General features: G+C 38.3%; 1 protein-coding gene across 1 annotated transcript in view; it reads right to left on the bottom strand.

The window, feature by feature from the left end:
• Positions 1-24,014, bottom strand: part of cacna1bb (calcium channel, voltage-dependent, N type, alpha 1B subunit, b) — a 230,221-nt gene that overhangs the window by 115,955 nt on the left and 90,252 nt on the right. Inside the window, exons 7-8 of the mRNA XM_036587925.1 lie at positions 23,572-23,721; positions 18,384-18,571 (exon numbers count right to left, since the gene is read on the bottom strand). Coding sequence (XP_036443818.1) covers positions 18,384-18,571; positions 23,572-23,721 — 338 coding nt within the window. The remainder of the gene's footprint in view (positions 1-18,383; positions 18,572-23,571; positions 23,722-24,014) is intronic.

Raw genomic sequence — 24,014 nt, 5'->3', positions numbered from 1 at the left:
TAGCAGAACTGTGAGCACGTCCAGCTAGCACTGGCGCCAGAAAATAAAACCGTTTAGAAGAGGATGTACGTCACTACTGTATGTTCATATATCACACAGTGCTGTTGACTCATTGAGAAATGGTCAGAGATGGATAGCATATAATGATAGACAAAAAACAGGTGCCTCTTAGAAGTCTAGAGATATCATTAATTGGCTATAAATTCAATTTACATTACATATAATTTGGTAATTACATGCTAATGTAATGCTAAAAAAACAATAGGTCAGGAACAGGATTGGGTATAAAAAGAGCATCCCAGAGAGTCTTTCAGAAGTACAGTTGGGGAGGGGTTCACCACAAATAGTGCAACAACTCAAGAGTAACATCTCTAACAATGTAAAATACCAAAGAACCTCGGGATTTCATCATCTATGGTATATAATATCATTAAAAGAGTCAAAGCAGCAAAGAACTTACTTCTGGGTGGATATCGCAAGTACTGCTGCATTGATACAACAGGAGTTTGTACTAATCCTGAGACCTAACCAAGATACTGGAAGCACAGAAAGCTTTTTTTTTAACAGATCTTCCCAGGTTGGTAACTTCACAACTTTATGTGGTTAATTTTTGTTGTTCAATAAAGAATTATTCACTTTATAAAAGTGTTTTTAAACAGCACATTCAAAAACAAGAACTGGCCCAAATATCAACCAACTGAACTTACAGATCTAGTTTCAGTTCAATTTTCCAACTGTTCATTAGACAGCTGGAACCATTTATAGTAACCGTGATTAACGATTTATTGGCCTTTTGGTCGTTTTACCTCTTTGGCTGATATGAAATGGTGCACTGTTCTGTTCACACTCTCACAATCATGTGTAGAATCAAACAAAGAGAGTGTAAAAATATGAGCTAAACCACTCGTTCTGAGGTCCCTTGCATTAACACTGATGGTGTAAGCTTGTTAACTAGCTTATTTCTCCTCATGTCAAACTACAAAGTAATAATTCTAGTAATTCTTCTAATTCCGTCCTAGTTTTTACATCCTGGTGCACTTCTTGGTTATTAGCAACTTCGCAAGCTTCATCTGGACTTGTAGGATCCCTCACTAGGGTTAATACTACCACAGCTCTGCCTGATTTTAAAGCTGGATAATGGTAAAACTTAAACTTGGTAAAATCCATTACATACTTGGGTACATTTGACTTTATAGTCTCAAATATAGCAAGACTTTACTGTTATTGCCTATGTTTTGTCTATGTTTTAATTTATTGTTAATTGTTCCCTAAATTGATCTGCTTCTATCTTGACTAGTCACCCGTGATCCACCCAGAAGTGTAGCTAACCATTATGTTTACAGATATTCTGATTTGGTCTTTTGAAGAAGGTATTATAGCATCAAAAATGATTCCATTATTATTAGAAGTCATAGTACCTGGGTCAGAACACTTGCTAAGGGTGTAGTTACATCATGAATTATGTTTACATTTAATACAACAGTTAGTTCCGATGGCACGATCTGGTTGAGAAGCGTTCTAGTGCTGTTCCTTGTGAAACTGTATCATTCCGATATGCTAAATGCTAAATAACAGCTGCCTCACAGTTAACCATCAGAACATTCGTACTGTGACGTCAGAACAACTAAACAAACTGGAATTCACTGGAAATGAACTGAAAATGCTTTACAGACTGGCTGGAACAAAACGTTCAGGTTAATCTGGCAAGTACTGAAGTATTGATAAAGCTGAGCTGGACCTGATTTTTACAGCTCTATCAGTGAGTTTTGTAAGGACAGTGGCTGGACGTTTGACTTTCTCTCTCAATTTCTTATGACAGAAACATCCAGCAACAATCAAACCTACATTTTCTCACTCCAGGGAAGACAGAAAACCAACTACAACCAAATATACTCAAAAAATGTCAGTCATAAATTAAATAAACACTGAACATGGTTTGGAAATGCAAATCACTGGCTGGTTAGGCATAAAGGAACTGTGTAAAAAGAGCCGAACGTGGACCATTAGACAAAAGAAGACAAAATCACATCAAATCTCTCACAGTAAATAGAGTGACTTCTCCTAACTAGCCTTTGTAATAGGCTTAAAGCTACTGCAAGTGATTTGACGTGATTCTGCCTTCTTTTAGTTAAGCACACGGGAGAGAGATACTTCTTAGACAGTTCCTTAATCAGTAACGCGTCTGTGATCTGTGTTTTCGAAGCATTATGTTCAGTGAAATTTAACGATGGACATCTTAAAAAACATATTTTACTGTAGTTTTGGATGTTTTTTTAATGAAAAATCACGGAGAGAAAGTCAAGTATCCAGAGAATGTCCAATTTAAAACCAACTTTGCCAGTAACACAAAAGAATGCTACTTTTTGGCAGAAGGAATTGTCAATAGTAAAGCACATTTTGCTATAATATTCTGGCTTCTTTGTTTCTCTTTTTTAATTTATTTAGCACAACTGTTGTATAAAAGCAATAAAACACTTGAGGTTGTGCGTTATCACGAATAACATCAACAGGCCTGACATTATTTGTGATAACATGCTCCCTCTCGTGTTCTATCACTGAAAAACATTCTGTATCAACAGCTTTGAGTCTGCGCTTCAGACTGTTTTCTCATTTATTTTGATGTCAAGAAATGACTGAAGCATGGAAAAAAGTAAAGGATGTTTTTTTTCTTTCCTCAAAACAGCAACAATAACTTTACACCAAATTCAAAATCGCTTCTTTCAGTGAGCCACAAGTAAAACATAGTTAAACAAAATGTAAGAAGTGTTGCTTAAAGTGCACACTCTATGGGGGACCTTGGGGAGTTAAGCAGATTGTATTGAAAAAACGAAATGATCACATTCCTAATTACATTTAAACGTTTTAAGGGAAGAAAAATCTATAAACAATAATCTGTAACTGACCACATTTTAACAGGAACCGTTCTTCCTGCCGCAGGAGGCCAATATATGACAGATGTGTCTCAGTCCATAGGGAACAGAGCAACAATATTAAAGAGGAAAGACACACAGCACTACAACAACAAAGGGACACAATCTATAATGTATGTAGGACTTTTCAAGCAAATACAGTTTCAAATGCCAAAGATGAAAGAGGCATATTTTCTCATTCAAATATGCTCTATCAGTTTGCTTTTATATGAGAAAACAAATTGTAGCCATCTTCTCCAATTACCTTTGATCTCATCTCCCTTAGTGTCCTTCTAAACTACTTCTACTCCATGTTACAAACATATTGCATGGCAACAAGACTAGACACTGCAGACTGCACAGTTAACTGTACACTATAGTGGGGAATTAGACAATTTAATTCAATCACAATTGTAATCATGTGATCATGAAATCTCCCATGCTAATGAAAGAATAGCATTTAATGTGTTGTCACGTTGTGTGATGTTCTGTAGTGCAGCACTGCATCTCTCAGCCTTGACGGTTTGACAAACTCACAATATTGTTTTTGTTTTTTCATCTACTTAAGTTCTTTCACTACAATACCCAGCATGCAGATACGTCATACAGCCATTGGGAATCCTCCCCATTGCGATAAAGAAATCCACTTATGTGGATGTTAATAAATACAGATGTGATTATCATCTCTGCAGGATTAATATTAGTTGTCTGGCTTCCTTCTGCATTGGCCAGCAAGCAGAAAAAAGTAAGAAGTATTCACCTCGAGGTTTTCCAAAGGTCCTCCCACCTTCAAGATACATCAGAAGAGGGTTAAGAGAATATTGATATTACCATTCCAAAATCAATAGATTTGCCACATCCAGATCAAAGCATCATGATGCATATTTGCTTTTTTACACCTCTATTCAGTACACTGTGATTGGAAGATGCATGGGAAATACAATGGCAACTAAACCCATCCATGACCAACAACTTTAGTATGAGGGTCATTCTCCATTTGGAGTGGGAATTCAGGTGGATACGTTTTTTAAAAATCAATTTCTTTCATCCCAAAACTAAATCTTAATATATACATTAACATCTATTATCATATCTGCAAAAAGGAGAGCTTAGTTCCAAACATATTTTACAGTCACTGGTGTTGTATGAATATGGTGTAACACCAGTGACTGTGACTCCAGTGACATTCTAGTTAAAACTGAGGATTTTGTAAATTGGCTGTGCTCAGGTGACTTTGTGCAACTACTTAAACTAACTAAACTTAACTAAAAATGTAACAAAAAAAATTAAAATGATATTTGACATTATTTTTGACAAAAGTTTAATTACCCAGCCATTAAAGCACATAACACCAGTGACACATAGAAGTTATGTGCTATATGATAAACTAAATTATTCATAAATTAATGAAATTATGTGCGGACTCGCCTCCTCATGCCTTGAGATGCTTCCTCTCTGATGAGCCTTGACCAAAGGAAGCAGTTTAATACAGTTGAAAATACTATGTTAAATGAAAAATAAGAGTCCTGATAACACCAGTGACCAAAATTTCTGTGGCAAATGATTTTTAAAATAAAATACATATTTTTTAAATGTAGTATAACGTTAATGATATAAAAAGTAATCGTATCCGTTTTACTCAAATTCCTAAGTTAAACCTCTTAAAATTATTGTTTTATATTAAAAATGATTTCTCAAGTGTTCAAAATTGGTTTTGGGATGAGCTGTTTTACAGATGCAGAGTGACTGAAACACGATTAAAAAAGAAAAATCTGAGAAATCATAAGGGAAAAGTATTATTTAGTATCACTTAAATGGCAACTGTGTAAATGCACATACTGACTTTTGGAGCTGTGCCTAATATTTTAGGCATCTTTTTAAGCATTGCAACCTTTGTGACACGGTTTCCCACAAATGGAAAATGACCCATAAAGAAAAATACCACAGAACTTGTTCTGATCCGAAGTGATGGCCTAAAGTGGTCTAAGGTAATGACATCTTGTGTGGTTATACCTTGGATAAACACTGAATATTATCTTATTTCAATACGTTATTTAGGATGACGTAATTTTGCATCTGTAAATCCTTAGAAAGTAGTGAATAACTATGGCTCTGTCTAAGCACTTTAACACTGCGAAGAGCATCCTGCTCTGTCTCTCTGCCTGAACGTCTGCAATAATGAAGACAAGTGCTTTTGTTTCTGAATCCAGCCCCACAGGCCAGAGGCCCTCACGCTTCCTTTTTACTGCCACTCTAATTAGTTACATCCGTAAAGAATGAGCAAGAGAGAGAGAGAGAGAGAGAGAGAGAGAGAGAGAGAGAGAGAGAAAAGGCAAGACAATAAAACAGAAGACATGATTCACTGCTGCATGAGGTCCAAACATAATTCCTCTGGGTCCAGTCCCAATGGGCTATTTTTAACGATGTTTAATGAGCTTGGCGATGGGGCTGACAGCCCAGGATGGCAAAGCGACAGGGTCAAGGTGCACGCAGGCCTGGTGACTCAGCCTGCAGTAACGAGACCACTGTGCTGACCCGCCCTACACAGACACATACGCACGGACTGGCTCACTGCACACTGTTTACAAGCCCCACATGGACACGCAGTCCAACTCGAGCTGAGGGAAGTTCACAATTGTGTCCACACAGAATATCAGGGGTCTGAGCCCTCCAAACACAGCACTGTTTTCACGTCCCAGCACTCCTGAAGGCTTATTCAAGCAAACTACTACTCAGTATGCACAGCTACTTATGTAGCTACAGTCATATGCAAAAGTTTGAACAGTCCTGGTCAAATTGCATGATTTGCTGATTTTGTGAAAACTGGTTAAAACACTCTACAGAGCACAAACCTCTGCACATTTTAGTGCACAATTTCTGTTAATTTGCTAAGTTTAACAAATTGGAAAAAAACAAAATAGAAAATGTCCCTTTTGCACAGGCCACATTCATTCAGCAAATAAACAGTAATTTTCTATTAAAATGTGCAGAAGGATGTTCCCTGTATAGAATGTGTTAACTTCTCACTTACAAAATTATGAAAACGTAATTTGACCAGGGGCCAAATTTTTGCATACAACTGTAAATCGTTCTTATTCAAAATCTTTTGAATTTCTGAGGTCCGTTTACATTTGCGTATTTTCTTGTGGTAAGCCCTTTGTATGAGTTTGCACACATTGCAATGCATGCAAAAGCTTGAACACCCCAGTCAAATTACGTTTTGTTGATTTTCTAAGTGAAAATGAGTTAACACATCCTCTATGAGGAACAAACTGACACATTGCATTTTTAGTGCATAATTTCTATTTACTTCTATTTATCTGAGCTCAACATGTTGGAAAAGAAAGATAAAATATAAAATCTGCCATAACTTTTGTACAGACTAGATTTTATGTTTTATTTTTCCCCAATATGTTAAATTCAGCAAATAAACTAATTAAGTAATTAGTAAGCAATTAGTAAGTAAGTAGTAAGTAATTGTGCATTACAATGTGTAGAATTGTGCTCTCTGTAGAGAATGTGTTAACTTATTTTTACTTAGAAAATCAACGTAACATATAATTTGACCAGGGCTGCCAAAACTTTTAAGAACCTCAGTTCTGGCAGGCTTGTTCAAAAAGCGTCTGGGTTTAAAGTACAGAAACTGTTACGTGTGGGCTGAAACCAGCTATTCCTTTCAGATGTCTGGATCCTTTAGAAGGCTGCAGTGATACATTTTCTTCCTGACAGCCATGAATAGTACCACGTCTAACCATTCCCCCCACATCATCCAACCCAATAACTCTAACAGACTGTATGACAACACTCATGGTCGTGACATCACAAACCATTATGAATTCAAAGCAGGCTAATACTGCAGCTCATTATTCACTGTTTGGACTGTGGAGCGAATGCTACACTTTTGTAACTTAGTACATATCTTTACTTAGTACAGAGTATTCCAAGAAAAGTCTCTTTATATGAATATATATATATATGATGTGAACCCTTTAAATCTTGTTCAATGCAACAAGACTGAACAGGATATCCTGCTAAAGGGAATAGCTGGTAACTTGACATGCCAAGCTTCTAATGTTGCATTTCCCTAAGCACATGCTGTACTCTACACAGTTTGAAGAAAATAATTCTTCATTAAATTATTTTCTATTTTGGTCCTCAGCAGCCTTTGTCATTCAGTAGATCTTATCCGTCTTCTGTAACGGCGCACAGCACAACAGAGGCAAGCAGAAATCTATTAATCTAAACCATAGCAACAGAATAATAAAATCAACGAGCATGAAACGAGCACTGCTATGTGATTAGCTAAGGACCCTGGGCCTGCTGCCTCTACCAGACACAAGCCCATCTCATGCTGTGAAGTCGACTACATTCTTCAGATAGCTGTATTAAAGGGTCCATATCCTATTTTTTGTGTTGATTCAGGCTGAATGGGCAAGTGACTGTATTTGTGCTGGTTTTAGTAACATCACAAAAACAACACATTTAAAATGAGCTGCTTTAGCTGTTCAAACATTGTATCTAGATTGTATAGACTGCGGAGTGACTGGTACATTTTGAAATTTTAACAATGTATGTCTCAATTAAAGGACCGTTGCTAGGTAGGCTGCATCCTTTGCAGGGTCCTTGTCAACATCCTTGACTAATTTAATTTTTAATTAACATTTTGCTATAAACCGACCACTGTTACACAAAAACTTCAACAGTAAAATATGGGCACTTGTTGCAGACCTTGAAATATTACATTAATACTTAAAATATTCAAAATTTAAATGTCCCCAGGAGCTCGGTCTTTTAAACCTACCTATGTGCTTGAACACCTGGCATCTTTTCTTTGCCGCAAGTTCATTAATGCTTGGGCTCAATTTCTGAGCTGCTGAGCTAATGTTAAGTTTTTATACGGGCTGAAATGCCGTTAGCTGTTTGATGATATGAGTGGTGTGGATCTGTGTAGAATTGTGTAGAACTGAGTTCTAACCACCGTCCCAAAGATTGGTGTTTGGGTAGGAGAGTCAGAGCACACATTATGTTGCAGTGCATCCTGGGGACTGTAGTGCAGTGCATTGTGAATAATATTAATAGAAAATTATAATACTTTGCGGGCCGGATAGGATTGTGTTGCAGGCCTAATCTGGCCCACGGGCCTTGTGTTCGACACAAGGGCTCTACAGCAACCACCAAATGATATGGTCTACCAAAGATTCATTTCATAACTGCAGCAGTGTCATAATTCCTGCCCCACATGATCAGCTGTCCAGCTGAAGTTTGTGGTGTATGAACAGCAAACCACAGTTATAGTAGCTGATATTGTGACTGCCCCATCTGCCGCCACTCCCCAGTCAGTGCAGTAGATCAAGTTCAGCTTTGGCTAGGAGTCTGCTAAGCCTTTGATGCCTTCACTACCTTAACTTCAATAAAGAGCTTCATTTTAGATTCAGCTGCAGCTTCTCCACATCATTATTCATCATCTTCACTGCAATATTAACTCTTTACCTTATATTTTTAAATTAACATGAGATAAACTGATGTGCTGATCATCTTAGACATTAATGTTAATACAGCTGGTCAACCATACCTTAAGAGGACACTCATTCATAACTTTCTTTACATCCAATTGTTCACGTCTGATTTTCACGACAAATGGGGGTAACATACATTTGAAAATCAAACTCTCCCTCAGTTTCTCTGACCTGACTTCAGTCCATTTTTGTTACAGCTTGCAATGCAAAAGCTTGTGTGAAATCATGGCGGAGAAGCAGAATAAACTCAGATGAAAAAGGAATAATAAGTGCCCAGGCATTGAATAATCAAAGTATCCTAGAATATTGATAGTGAAACTTGGAATTAGTATTGGCTCTTAAGGAGGAAGCTATTGTGTATTTCATGTCACTGAGATACTGGGAGAGTTATGTGCAGTACTTCATTACTGAATGTTCCATGGACCATCCTTCAACTTCACATTACAATGTTATAAAGATAGCTATCAATCCCAGAACTCCAGTCCAGCACTTAATCTAGAAAATGGAGCCTGGCTATCATTCTTATTTCATTATGTTGCCTACCTAAACCCCAGCCATCCATACAAACAGTAGAAGCAGTGTGCGCGATCACAACACACGTAATTCTAGACAGAACGAAATGCTGTTAAAATGACAAGAATACGTGATTGACTCAGTTCCATACGACTCAGCCACACTTTCTAATCCAAGATCTTTTTCACAGCTAAGTCTCCACATTTTATTCAACACCAGAGTCCTCTATGTGCACAGTTTACTGCTCAAGACGTGACATCAAACAAATTCATCAGTCAGGTGTCCACAAATATCTCTAACGAATTTTAAATCACAAATATTTGGCTACTGAGCTCCTTAGTGATGCAACCTTCCCCTGCAAAACGGTATAACTGGCCTCTCTCTCTCTCTGGGTTGGTAGGATGATCCTTCCCTCTCAACACTAGCATTATGCTAGCCACCATGGACATCTGTTAACTGACGTAACATAATTAGCAGTTAGTGTTCTCCATCAAGTATGCTGAGCTGTTCAATAATGTTGCATTGGCAGCAGTTTGAAAAGATGCAGTTGCTGGCTTCATATGTCACAGTGGAGGTATGTGCTGGCCTTCACTCTCTCAGCTCGTTAGCACTGGGGAGACCTAGCTTGTGGGAAGTGGACACGATTAGTTGGAACTAGAGTTGTGTTCATAGCCCCCGTAAATACTTAGTATACACATACATGACCGTCCATGTCATTTGATTTATGTATTAATGTGACAAGATGCAAAAAACATGAGTTGCTTGGAAACCACAACCTATTGTTAATGAACTACATATTGTGGCAGAAGAACTGTTCATTGTATTACTAACCAATTAAATGATTACCAATTTATGATACTGCGATTGTTGCCATTTTATAAAAGCAATAAGCTATTTGAGGCCATCCATCATTTGAACTGAAGGCCTTGCATGTTAAATTAACTACCAACATAACTAAGAAATGACAGAGGAATCAATCAATCACACTTTGACTTATAAGAGGACAAATTTTGTGAGAAAAGAAAATGTGACTTCAGGCCTTCTTGAACTCTTAGATATTTCACTGACTGTGAATGCAAGTTGTAGTCTAACAAGGTTTTAGTCAGATGTTAGGGATGGAAAACAGGGGCAGATCTTTACTATTTACATATGTAAATGTCTGTTACAAGCTTCAAATTAAAACATATGGAATGCCTTTTTAGAAGCTTAAGTGAATCCAGTATAAAATGGCAGTGATGTTTTTTAAAGCCCTGAATGGTCATGCACCTGCATATGTTGTGGACATGCTTTGTATGCATGTTCCCTCAACATCTTTAAGGTCTGCATCCCTATCATTTTTAACTGTTGCACAGACTCGTTTCAAACAAAAAGGGGATCGTGCCTTTGCTGTCACCACACCAAAACATTGGAATGGTCTCCCAAGTGACATCAGGCATGCTCCATATGAGGCTGTTTTTAAAACCAAGCCTATAACACACTCATCAATTAGCATTCAGCAGCCGTTAAACTGTGGAACTGTGGATTGAGGACTGTACACTGTTGTGTTAATGTACAGTGGTGGTGAGGAAGGTGGAAATCCTTTCTGCGTTTTATTGTAAAGCACTTTGGTTTTAATTGAGCTGTATAAATAAAAGTGAAATGTCCATGTTTATTTATCTAGAAAGGTAAAAAAAAATGTACATGCACCAGTCTAAACTTAGTGCTTATATACTTGAAATACCATTTATGGCCCGAACTGAAGGTCTAACTTTAATGGTTTGCCAAGAGCTTTCTCTAAACACAATATAAGAAGGGTGACACTCATGTTGCATTCACATGTTTGCATTGAAAAAGAAGTCAATCTGCACCTCACAGCAGTATGCAGCTGATCAAGGCATGAAGCCATGCAAATGTTGGCATGGTGACTCTGCTGCCAGTGAAAATGAATGATTATGAGAGGAGGGATTTAATTTGGTAGACTGTTTATTTAAGGTGGAAAAAAGTTTGTTTTTCATTTCTGTTGTACAATACTTATCATAGTACATACCATACAATGTCTCATCACTGAGGTCTGCAAAACGTCGCCACCTTCAGTACCAGAATTTACGTTGTGGAATATCTGGTTTGCTGTTGTCGGTCTACCACAAACATGTGAATGCAGCATCACTCTGCATTAACATTTAGTCATTTGAACTGGAGGAAGAAAGAAAAATCTAGCATGTGCGATGCCTACATAGCTTCTTTGCACAGGCCCATAAGCAGGCACTGGAAACACCACTAGAGCTGAAATCTCCTATCAATACAAAAGAAATACATCTAACAGACGAATGAAAGTGAGTAAACACTCTTAAAAGGATGTGGACCCAAAGAGGAACTCCACACAGTGTGACAATCTGGAAAACTGCCTACCTTTATGTTAGAAATAGCTCTGAGCAGCCCCAGTAGAGGACAGCTGAGACATTATGAGAAACTGTGTATGGTAATTGAAACTCTGTTAGGCAGCAATTTATGGCTACTGCTTTGCAGCACAACAAACTTAAGGCAAACATGCTTTGACATTGTTCAAAGATGTCCTCCTAATATTTAAAACATTAAATATTACTTTAAATGCATCATATTTTAACTTGAAACTGATAATTACATTTCAGAATCGAATATTCCTGTTTCTTTCTGACAACACTACACATTTTCCTTTAATTTAATTGCTATTATCCAACAGCAATTCAGGACTATCACTGCCACATTCAGTGTCAGTCTAGGATATCATCATTATAGCAAATTAATCCAGGATAAATATGAAGGTAATGGTCTAGAATCAACCTTAGCAAGCCTATCCAGGATCAGTATGAACCAAGATTAGTAAATCTACCCAGGACCAACACAAAGATGATGATGCTGAATCAACATTAGCAAACCTATCCAGGACCAACATGAAGTCCAGCATTAACATTAGTACATCTATCTGGTAACATGAACATGATGGTCCTGAATTAACACTAGTAAATCTATCGAGAAACGACATGAAGAGGATGGTCCTGAATTAACATTAGTAAATTTATATCCAGCATCAACATGAAGATGATGACTCTGAATCAATATTAGCAAATCTATCCAGGATCAACATGAAGATAATTCTGAATCAATATTAGCAAATCTATCCAGGATCACCATGAAAACAATAGTGTTGGTTCAAAATCTGCAGATTACTTAAACCGTCATGATGACCCTGGATTAACATTGCTAATGTCTTACAGCTGCCCTGCGATGGACTGGCGACCTGTCCAGGGTGTATCCTGCCTTCCGCCCAATGACAGCTGGAAAAGGCTCCAGCACCCCACCGTGACCCAGAAAGATAAGCGGTTTAGATGATGGATGGATGGATGGATGGATGTCTTACAGCATGCTAGCTGGCTAACATTAGTTAAGACTCTTTATTTAAATAAATCATGAAAGATGTGGAGCTTCAATTTTTCCAGTGAATAAAAGAGCTGGTTTCTTGAAATTGAAATGAGCTACACAATGTTTTCTCCCTTTAAAATTGGACATTTTAGAGGAGCTTTGTGAACATCTCAGCTAATGTTAGCTAGCTTCGTATACAAACAGGTAAGAATGCTCCTTTGGGCTTACACGGCTGACTCCAGCTAAAGATAATCAATTTTACATTTTGTTCAACAAATTAGTCATTTTGCTTAATTATATTAATGGAAATGCACACACACATCAGATGGCAGTGACTGGTTAAAAGGAATGTTGTTCCAGGAACAGGAAAGGGGTATTGATCCAGTAACATATCTTACTTGAAGAAATTACATTTACCATAATACAGAATGGTACTATGGCATCCCACCCCTCCCTCATCATTTCCTCAAGAGTGGGTGGAAGTAAAACACAAATGATCATTAGGAATCATCTGCATCAATGTCGTTGTGTGGAAGTAATGAGAAATTACTAAAATTATTTTTGCAATATCCATTATTTTTACATTCCTTTTATGTAAAAGGACGTATCTAACAGGCCAATTATAAACCAGCAAATCACTCACTAATAAGTTTGAGCCTTTGGGCTGGAGGAATATGTTTAATTGTAGGTGCTGAAAAGTGCAGATAAGGTGATATTTGGCTGTATCCCTCCCACTGGCCTGCGTAAAGCAGAGCAGTATTTCTCCAGTCATAACCGGCGTACATAAGAAGACATGCTTTCTGCAGAACTGATTACATTACTTAACGGAAATTACTTCTTATGCACAGCAATACACTCAGACAAACAAGGTCATCTTGTCTGCTGTTGCTTACATGCTGTTAAAGCATGTCAAATGCTTTGCTGTACTGTGGACAAAAGGTTACTCTCCTTTAACTGAGACAACTGACATAAGCATTTATAAAAGCTTATTCTAAGCAACAGACTTTGTAGCTTGGTGTTTTTCTGGTATGTCAATGTGACATAACAATGAGTGCGTTTACATGTACTTAATAATCAGATCATAATCGGATTTCTGCATTTGATTATTCGAATGATCATGTAAACAGCATACTCCGATTTCTTAGATCAAAGTAAGGTCTAGAAATCAGATTAAGAGAGCTGTATTTTAGCTCAGTAATCGGATTTCTCAGTGCATGTGTACTCTTACTCTGATTTCTTACAGATTTCTCTTGTGTATGTACGAAAACAAACCACGGTAATGGAAATAAGCAAGCAGCGTTTAAAACAGCACTCACGAAACCATCTACATGTTTGACAAAATGAAGGGCTTAAATATTCTTTATCTTGCAGATGCTGTATGTTTATATTTTCAGGTAAAGTGGTTTGATGTTTGAAGCCTTTGCCTAAAGTTTTGAGTTTTACGTTATGTTTACATCACGTTTTATTCTGTGAGTTTATTGGCTGGCTGCAAAACAGAAATCCGATTACTGCCAGAATTATGTACACCCAGAATTTTCCATTATCTGATTACTCAAGTGTATGAAAAAGTGATGATAGGATTTCTGACAAAATCTGATTTTCTGCAGTTATCAAATTATTAACTGCATGTAAACGCACTCACTGATGTGACATTAACTTCAATTCTCCAGCTAGCCTCACATGGCAAGTAATGTTACATCATCAGCATTATGACACTGACATACACTAGAGATACCCTAAGCTGCAAATTCAGTTGTTGTTACATTGTGTGCAACTTCAAACCAGAATGTGTTATAACCTTTTGTCAACAACACTGTCACTTGACACTATGTCAACTTGCGAAAAGCAGCCTGTGTGCCAGCTGACACCATTTGGAATCCTTATAAGTCTTTATAAATGTTTATTCTGCTTTAGGTCAGCAGTAATGAAGGGCTTATGTAGGTGTCAAATATACTTATGAACAATGTAGTTAAAGGGGCAGCTCCAATGATTTTTCTAAATTTTTGTATTGAGAACTAAAAGATTTTGCTACAAGGTAAAATGGTACCTTGTAGAGAACTTACTCACTTGGATTTCTTTACAGTGGTGGTGATAGGAACCAGGGGTTGTGAACGTAAACCCTACATGTGTTTTTATATGTGATGTTGATAATAAAACAGTGATGAATCAGAACAGAAATGTTTTATTTGGGGACTTCTTTCCTTTACGACACCCTCGTACCGCACCATTTAAAAAATATATTTTAGGCCAAAACCGTAGCTGAAAATTATCGTCACATGCATTAGACAGTGTAATTGTTACCATTTGATATAATAATTTTCCCTGAAGTAGCGTTTTAGAGGCATTAAACTCCTCAGATACCTGGTTTCACCACTGTGAAAGATTCTGATCTTCTCTGGAATGGAGCATTTAATGTCAAACCACTCTGAATGACTGTTTCTATCTAAATTCAATTATGCAGAAATCCATTAATATATTTCTGCAAAATATATTATAGAAATTTAAAATTATATTAAGAATGTTTTTCCCTTCTTCTGTAAAGTATAGATAACTTCACATCTCCGAAATGGTTATGTTATGACAGTGACAGAATATTAAAGCCTTGTGTTGCATTTCAGCATTTCTATGTTACTCTGCATGCTTATTCTTCTTACAATACACATTTAGTGTCCCTGGAACTACGAAACATCTAGAAGAAGAATGAGAACCAACTCCACAGGTGTACAGCAGAAACATCTCTGCACAACAACAGAATACCATTTAGAAGAGGATCTGAACATGCTGAAGGACGTAAGGAGGTGCTGAGTTTTCTGAAGAAACATGTCTACACTACGAGAAGAAACAGACATCAGAGTGTGTTCTCAGTTTCCATTAGCCTGTGTGAAGACTGTCTGCCCTATAGTGAGAACAACCCTCTCTGTTTGTGAGGAACGCTCTGACAGAGAAAGAGAGAGATAAGCAGAGAGAGAGAAAGAAAGACTGGGCGAGTGAGTATTAGAGTGAATGAGGCAGTGTGGCTGTGCAGCTGGGTGGAGAATGCAGGCAGCTTTTGCTAATGTGTTCCTTTTCTTCCACACACTGACAGCGAAGCAGGAGGAGAGGGGCATATGCTGCCCCCCCACCACGTTCTGGCACTGTGATGCATTTCAGCATTTCACAGCCACTGAGAGGAGGCCAGGTGAAACATTGCCAGCCTGCTAGGGCAGTCCTTCGAGCCAAAAGCCCTGTAGGACCCCCACTGCGAAGGGTATGGCTTCCCAAAGGCTTTCACAGCACAAAGATGGCTGGAAGACGGCGCACAGCCAGGATCACTTTGAACACTCTGTAAAAGTTAAGATGAGCTCAACACTGCAATGCTTTTGGGAAACAGTGATGCTGTGACCTGCACTGGAATTACTAGAAATCTATCTTTATACTATGTTTACATCTCACTTACAGAAGTAAACAGGGTCAAACGACTGAATTTTCATCTACAGCAATTTGTATATTGACAAAATTTTTTTCTTCCACATTCAAATTCATCTAAGGGTTTACATTCCTACAGTAACCAGACACTTGTTAAGAAACACAAACCGAGTAGCTCCATTCTGCTGGTGTATTATGGATATTTTGTGTTAGCCATCCATTAGCAGTGGTCAGTTTCAGACTTGCCCCTGGCTGGATATGTTTGGGTGGGACAACTCTCGGCCTCATTTACAGATTTAGAAATAACTAGCTGGCTAGCTAATGATTGTTAAATACCATTTGACGCTATCTGTTTGACAGGCTTAGCTTAGCCATATTAAATACCATTTGTCGCTATCTGTTTGACAGGCTTAGCTTAGCCATATTAAATACCATTTGTCGCTATCTGTTTGACAGGCTTAGCTTAGCCATATTAAATACCATTTGACGCTAACTGTTTGACAGGCTTAGCTTAGCCATATTAAATACCATTTGACGCTATCTGTTTCACAGGCTTAGCTTAGCCATATTAAATACCATTTGTCGCTATCTGTTTGACAGGCTTAGCGTAGCCATATTAAATACCATTTGTCGCTATCTGTTTGACAGGCTTAGCGTAGCCATATTAAATACCATTTGTCGCTATCTGTTTCACAGGCTTAGCGTAGCCATATTAAATACCATTTGTCGCTATCTGTTTCACAGGCTTAGCGTAGCCATATTAAATACCATTTGTCGCTATCTGTTTCACAGGCTTAGCGTAGCCATAGCCATATTACCTAGGTAACATTAGCCAGCCTACTGTCAGGTGGCTGTCAGATTACCTTTGGTTCATATCCTCTTTACTTTGCTCTTGCTAGGCAAAAATACTGTAATTTAGCAGCCTGCCGAAAGATGTTCAGAGAAAGCTGTTGGTGAATTGATGGTGATCCTGGTAAGGTCTTAGTTTAAGAAACCCAGCAAGATGTTTACAAGTTTATTCTATTTACAGTCTTTTACCTTTCATAAAGCTGTCATCACACATGGTACTACTGAAAAGGTCACAAAATGTCACAGATGCTTCATAAGCATGTCAGTGGAGTGATCCGTGTGTCTAACTATCTCAAAAGTCCATCAGCCTGGACCACATGTTAAGGTTAGGATGAACATGACCTTCTTCGAACTATGTCAAACTGTATTGTTCACATTTTTATAACTTAGTCAGACAACACTGTAAAAAGTGATTGTATTTACATGATTCAAATGCGTACATCAGTTCCACACCAATGAAATATTACATCAAGTTTAATTAAGTCAGTTAATTAAGTACTCGTACACAGTAATTATGTTAATGTAACATATTTCATTAATGTTAGGCCAATGTACACATTTGAATCAAGTAAATTTAAAGTAACCTTTAAGCAACATTTTTTTTCAATGTAGCAGCCTAGGTTCAACTTATATCGAACCACTGGTGTGCAGGTACACATAGTTATTGTGCTAAACTATCCTGAACTCTCTAAATAAATTTGACTGTCTTCTTTGTTTTGCATATTTTCACAACATAATTGCTACTCAACTTCAACTAAGTTCACTTAACACGATGTATATGTGATACATATAAGGGAATCTGCATTACTACTGCATTATCATGCTTCCCACCGTTTTCATTGAATTATACAAAGGATATGACACAAAAGGTTATCAATCATAGAGGTTATTATTATTTTTGTTTCAATTTTTCAATGCCTCCTCCTTCAGCTGCCCCCACTCAGAACTCAGAACCCAGACTGCTGATTGCGGAGCACAGCACAACACTGATGCAGTGGTCAAATCTTTCTTGTTATTTACTCCAGTAGCCTTTACGGCCATTCCCAACCTGAGGTCCTAAGGAAGCCTATGCATTAACAGCCCTCGACGTTGCTCTGCCTGACACTTGTACCAGTACATCCCACAGCACCATTCCACTACCGTGTCAGTATCAATGTTCTGTTGAGGCTGTCTGGTCAGCAGCTGGTCCTGTGGTCTGAAACTAACCGATGGTGAAAGGGGTAGAAGAAGGCTGATAAACTGCACATGACAACAGATGGGCTACAGTCTGTAATTGTATACCAGTACAGTGGACCTACAGTGATATGCAGAGGCTTGAACACCCCTGGTCAAATTAGCCTATTTTTGTTGATTTTTCTAAAAGAGGTACCTAAACTTTTGTATATGACTCTATAAGGTAGGTGGAGCTTATAAAATGACCAGTCAGTGCAAACACACTCATTTGTTTCAAATGTGGAAGGTGAGAATATATTTTACCAATAAAAGTAGGCATATACTATCACAAGGTGTAAGGTTTCCAAAATCTTGGTACAAATTCAGTATTCATATCAAAACACACAGGATCTGAGTTTTATCACTGGTAGAGTCAGTCAGTGCCCCTGCAGATTTCTGGAGTTAGACAAGCAGAACAGAGCATGTCAAGTGTTCTGAGCTGTAGTGTAGCACACACACACTAAAGCCTTGGAGATTAAAACACAATCTGTATTCTACAAAGCCTGTATGGGGGGATTTGGGAGGGGTTTAGTACATGAGGGTCTGCGTTTGCTCGTATAACGTGATTTGGGTGTATATGTTGGTTCCGAAGGTTACTCACACTATACAGGATATCAGTCCATCCTTCCATGGTGATGCACTGGAAGACAGTGAGGACGGCGAACAGGATGTTGTCGAAGTTAGTGATGCCGAAGTTCGGTCCTTTCCAGTACTCTCTGCACACCGTGTCATTGGGACAGAGTCTTGAAGGAGGCTCCATCCCACACGGGTAATCTGCTGCCTGCTCTCCTATATACACCCACACCAACCACACAGAGGGGACAGAAAATAAAGAGTTACACAGTCAATAACTGAATGTTTTTCTTGCTCTAACACTCCAACAAAACGTGGTAGCTAACTGATAAGTTAAATCAGATGTGCCTGAGCTGGAAAATCACCAACATGTGCAGGAATCCAGCCCTCCAGGACCATCCCACCCCTGCATGCTGTCAGAAAAAATACTGCACTGTACATTGTACAGTACAACAATGGTCTTAGGACACAATTGTGTACCATAAATGAGATTTAAAGTTACACCACATTCACTTTCCCATAGGAAAGGTACCTAGTATATAAAATAAATAAATAAATAAATAAAATACATGGAATGAAGACTGTATAGAGTCAATGTATCTTAAAATATATATTTCCACAAACAGAACATGGTACATTTATGTTCCCTAACCTTTTCTAGATCACAGTACCGGTACTGCCACACTTTCATTGAAGCGTTCACTCCCAGTAATGATACATAATTTTTATGCATCAAATCATCCAGCAATATGGTGATGCAATGTCTCATTTGCAACATAAGCACCAGATGTGTAAACGCTAGCAAATCTGTGGGTCCCAAAGTATGTGGCAACAGTGCTCCTTTCACTTTGGGTATGTTGTTTTAGGCAAAAATGGGGTGACCGTTAAAAGGCTAACCAAAGGCACTAATGACATTCCTTAGAACCTTTTTTTCTGAGAGTGTTCTCTGAGGGGCTGTATGTTGTCCACACGTCAACTCCTCACTCTCATAATAACCTTTTCTACATCTTAGTTTCATAGAGGTTACTATATAATAGACCCATCCACACTCCATTCACTAATGTGTTGTAGAAAAACACCAGTAGTTGCAGCAAACAGCAGTTTTTTTTAAAAGATCTGAATTTAGTGTATTCATCTTTCTTATATATATTTTGATTGCATGTGAAAAGTCACATTATTAGTACGGGTAGGATTTTTCTGTTTAATGTTCCTGTTTTTCTGTCTGTTTAGGTGCACAAATGTTTACCTTTGTCAATTCCAATCCACCCAGTTTCAATAATCAACAACAGCATACACTCAGTAGCCTAGCTTTCAAACTTAGTGACTACGTCTGCTGCCATTTTCTTATCAGGTTAAACGGAATATTTGTCAGTGTTCTGTACAGCATTCTGGCAACAGCTGCATCTAACTGCTACAAATCTATTATGAAGGGGTTAACTGAAGGCATGATCTGCTCTCACATACACAAATATGCACTGACTTTGAATGTTAACAGACCTGTCTTCTTTCCACTGCCATCAGTTAATTCACATCTCTCCATACACACACAAACACACACACACACACACACAAGCATGTGTACACACACACACACACTGGAGTGCAGCTCCTGCTGATGCTGCTGATTGAATGGTGGTGGCGGCTGCAGCTGGGTGCATGTTAACAGCTCAACCTCCGAACACCAGGAGAATCATTACAACACAGACTAATTACACACACACACACACACACACACACACACACACACACGCGCGCACACACACACACACGCACACACACACGCACACACACACACAGCAGCTCACTGAAATAACTCTCCTCTCTCACACACACACACACACACACACACACTGCACATTAACAACCTGTCACACCTCTTTCTTAATCTCTCACACACACACACACACACAGAAATATGGTAGATAAATCTTAGCAGGAGAGAGATAGAGACAGTGAGTGAGAGAGGTAGAAAAGACACAGAGAGAGAGATAGGTCAGAAGGAGGGAGATAAGAGAGATAAAGAGAAAGAGAAGAGAGAGAGAATGAGAGAGGGAGAGAGAGGGAGAGAGAGAGAGAAAATGTGTCATCTATCACTCTTTAACAAGTCCTCAGTTACCCCTGAGAAGGAGACTGCAGGGGGTTGTGGGTAAATATCAGCAAGCCGACAGAGAGAGAGAGAGAGAGAGAGAGAGAGAGAGAGAGAGAGAGTGAGAGTGAATGAGTGAGTGAGTGAGTGAGTGAGTGAGTGAGTGAGTGAGTGAGTGAGAGACATCTGCATGAAAGAGAGATGAACTCCACAGTCCTACAGACAATAAAAACACTGAGCTCTCTGAGTAAATGCTGAGACTCCACTCTGCTACCACCACAGCCCAGATCTGGCCATGTGTAAAAATACAACTAAAAATGCAGCAATATTGTTTTTTGTTGCTTTTTGTATATAGCTTAAAACGATGGTTCATGTGTCAGTAAAAAAGTGTGTATGAATTTGTTAAAAGTATGCTACATTCCTAAATGCGAAGTCTGTACTTTTATTTAAAGTTTAAAGTGACGGTTTGCCCCAAAATCTAATTTACTGAATTTCCCCTATTTTGTCAAAATTTATAGATTATAGTGCATTATATGGAAATAACCTAAGCAAGTCTATCTGAGATTAATAAACAATGCAGTTTAAGGCAGATGTGTAATGATTTAAGTACAAGCTTTCATTATTTCCATAATTAACCTTGTTGCTTCAGTGCAAAACCAAAAAGCAAACTTTGAACATCATTACTGATTGACTACCTTTACAGAGAGGGAAAAAATAGGTAAATTTGATTTTTTGGCTTAACCATCATTGTAGCTCTTTTTACAGCCCCCTAGTGGCCATTCTGTCTGCAGGATGAAAGCTAACATATTATATTTTTAATGAAAATAATCAGAAAAAAAAATCCTTAACTGTGTTATCAGAACATTAACTAGGACACTGTTGGCTCTCTGTGCCTTTACTGGTTGTTAATGTATGGTGTGTGTGTGTGTGTGTGTGTGTGTGTGTGTGTGTGTGTGTGAAATGTGACTGTTGAGCTGCTAGTTTAGCACTTTCTCTTTATCAAAAAATTGTTTTACTGCCACAACAAAAACAGCACTGAAACCCAATAAATACACTTTTATAAATGTTGACCTGCTTACTCACCTGCAAAAATCCAGTTTGCTTCCATACACATTTTAATGGAAATATATTCCATCAACATTATTGAAGAAAAAATGAGGGACATCCGAACTAGTATTTTATGACTGAAAAAAACTTTGTAATATCGCTTATTATTATATTATTGCTACTAGGCATACACTCTACACAGTGGATCTAATGTTACAGAGGAGGCCAACAGGCAACCAGCAGGATGTTATGCAGTGAAAAAATGGAAATAGAAATTATGTTTGGAATATATATTAAATCAGTTGTGTGTGTAAAAAAAAACTGTAATTAATAACAGAAATTAAATTCTGAACAAATCATTGAGCAAACAAATATCCAGGTTTACGTGTTTATGTGCAGATATGCTAGTACTCCCTTGGCATTTGGCTTAAAGACAGAAAACTCATTTGGGATTAATATTCTTTGAATGGTAGCAAAACATAATAATAACATTAGGAGATGTAATTACCACAGGCTAAGCGTGATGATTTCTTATTTCCCATGATAAAATTCATATTGAAAGTTAACAAGCTTTTAAACTGTTTAATATCACTCATCAGAGTGAATGTGTTAACATTTTCAAAGGCGTGTGTTTCATTAATCTTCAGCTGATTAATGATGTCAGATTTCATCCTCTGGCCAGAGCCAGGATCGAGGAATACAAAATCCCAGCATGATCACGTCCTGAGCGTGGACTGACTGAATCTAGACCTGTCATGATGAAAGCTTACAAGGGACAAGGGCTGCAAACTGCAGGACTAAATCATTATACACTTCATAAACTGTGTTCAATCTCAAATTAACTTGTTTATGTGGTTTCTGATACTGCATGACGTACAGTTCACTATAAAAATGAGCAAACCTATGTTGCACAGCTAAAACCAGTAGGAGGAACCACAGTGGCGAGCAGGCATTTGACCCACCACTTTTCAAAGTCCTGGGGCGAAGACCCATCACTTTCATTCAGAATGCTTACATCATAAAGAAGGTGACCCATAGACCCGAACAGACCGAGTCAAACTCAATGGCAGAACCAATCAGAATGTCCATGTCAGCTGGGGGCGGGACATTTCCCCAACAGTAAAGCCTTCATGGGGTCGTGTTCAGTGAGTAGTTGCAGCTCACTGATCTGGTAAAAGTGTTTTTACTGTAATACATGATGCATCAGCCCACAGTTTATATGTTACATTGCTAAACTTTACATTGCTGATCTAAGATCGCGTTCAGATGTACTGGGGATGGTGCGGACCTACTGAACTACTTCTTTAGTTCGGTGAACACTTCGCCCATATTCAGGTCTGCCCTGAAGAACTAATTCACGAGGGAATTCAACACCAGAGCATGTTTTTCTCAGTGCACTTTAGCGCTGTACTGTCTCCCGGCTCTGACCGTTTACTCTTTAAAAACGCTCAGAGACAAGCAATAAAACAATAGTGTGATGTGGTTAATTGATCAAGGAACATATTTTTGGGCAAGCATCAGGAACCTGACTGCTTACATTCATATTGACAAACCAATCACAAACAAGGAGATATTACGTGTGATTTACTGCTACTGATATGATTGTGATACACTTTTTTCTATTTTTTCTATTTCATGGCGGCAAACGTGAGCGTAACAGAGCACTTGATACCCTGCAAAATTGGTGCGTACTTTAGAAAATGAACCGAGTTTGAAAACAATTCAGCCTGATGTTCTTCAGACATGTTAGCTAGCAGAGTTTACTACCTGAAGCGCAGTCAAAACAAAAACAAACACTGAGCCTGTTCATGAATGGATTTATAGACTTGTTATTAGCATGGCATTAATGTTTTTTTTTAGTCAGTGGCGGGGAGGGGGGACCAATACGTTTTGCCCCACCACTTTTGGAGATGTGGGGCCCCCTCTGAGTAGCAGTCAGTCTGAATCCTGTATCTCATTTAGGGAAAGACACCGCTGTGTAAATTGTATTTTTGCCTAAGCCGATTTAAGACATTGGAGTGATGCAGCAGCATTAGAGGAGTGTTGAAGAAAAACAACACAGCACCAGAAACATCAGACTGACCTGTCTCTGTGAAGCAGGTGTTGTGGAACTTGCCCATGTAGAACTCCATTCCAATAATGGCAAACATGACGATGGCGAAGAAGAGCAGCAGGCCGATCTGCAGCAGAGGAACCATGGCCTTCATTATGGACTTCAACACCACCTGAAGACCTGAGAGAGGGAAAGAGATAGAGACAGAGAGAGAGAGAGAGAAAGAGAGAGAGAGGGGGGGGGGAGAAAAAGAAGAAGAGAGAAAGAAAGACGGAGAGAACAACAGAGAAAAAGAGAGATAGAGACAGAGAGAAAAATATAGAGCATGAAAGAGACAGAAAAAAAGAGAGCAAGTGAGTATCAGAGAGAGAGACAATGGCAAAAAAGAGGGAGAGAAACAGCAAGGGAGTGTAAAAAAAAGAGACAGTGAGAGAAAGTTAGTGAAAGAGTGACAGAGAGAGAGAAAGAAATAA

This window comes from Colossoma macropomum, unplaced genomic scaffold (assembly GCF_904425465.1).
Source record: "Colossoma macropomum unplaced genomic scaffold, Colossoma_macropomum, whole genome shotgun sequence".
Lineage (NCBI taxonomy): Eukaryota > Metazoa > Chordata > Actinopteri > Characiformes > Serrasalmidae > Colossoma > Colossoma macropomum.
The sequence above is the reverse complement of the archived record's forward strand: the minus strand, read 5'-3'. Positions and strand labels throughout refer to the sequence as shown.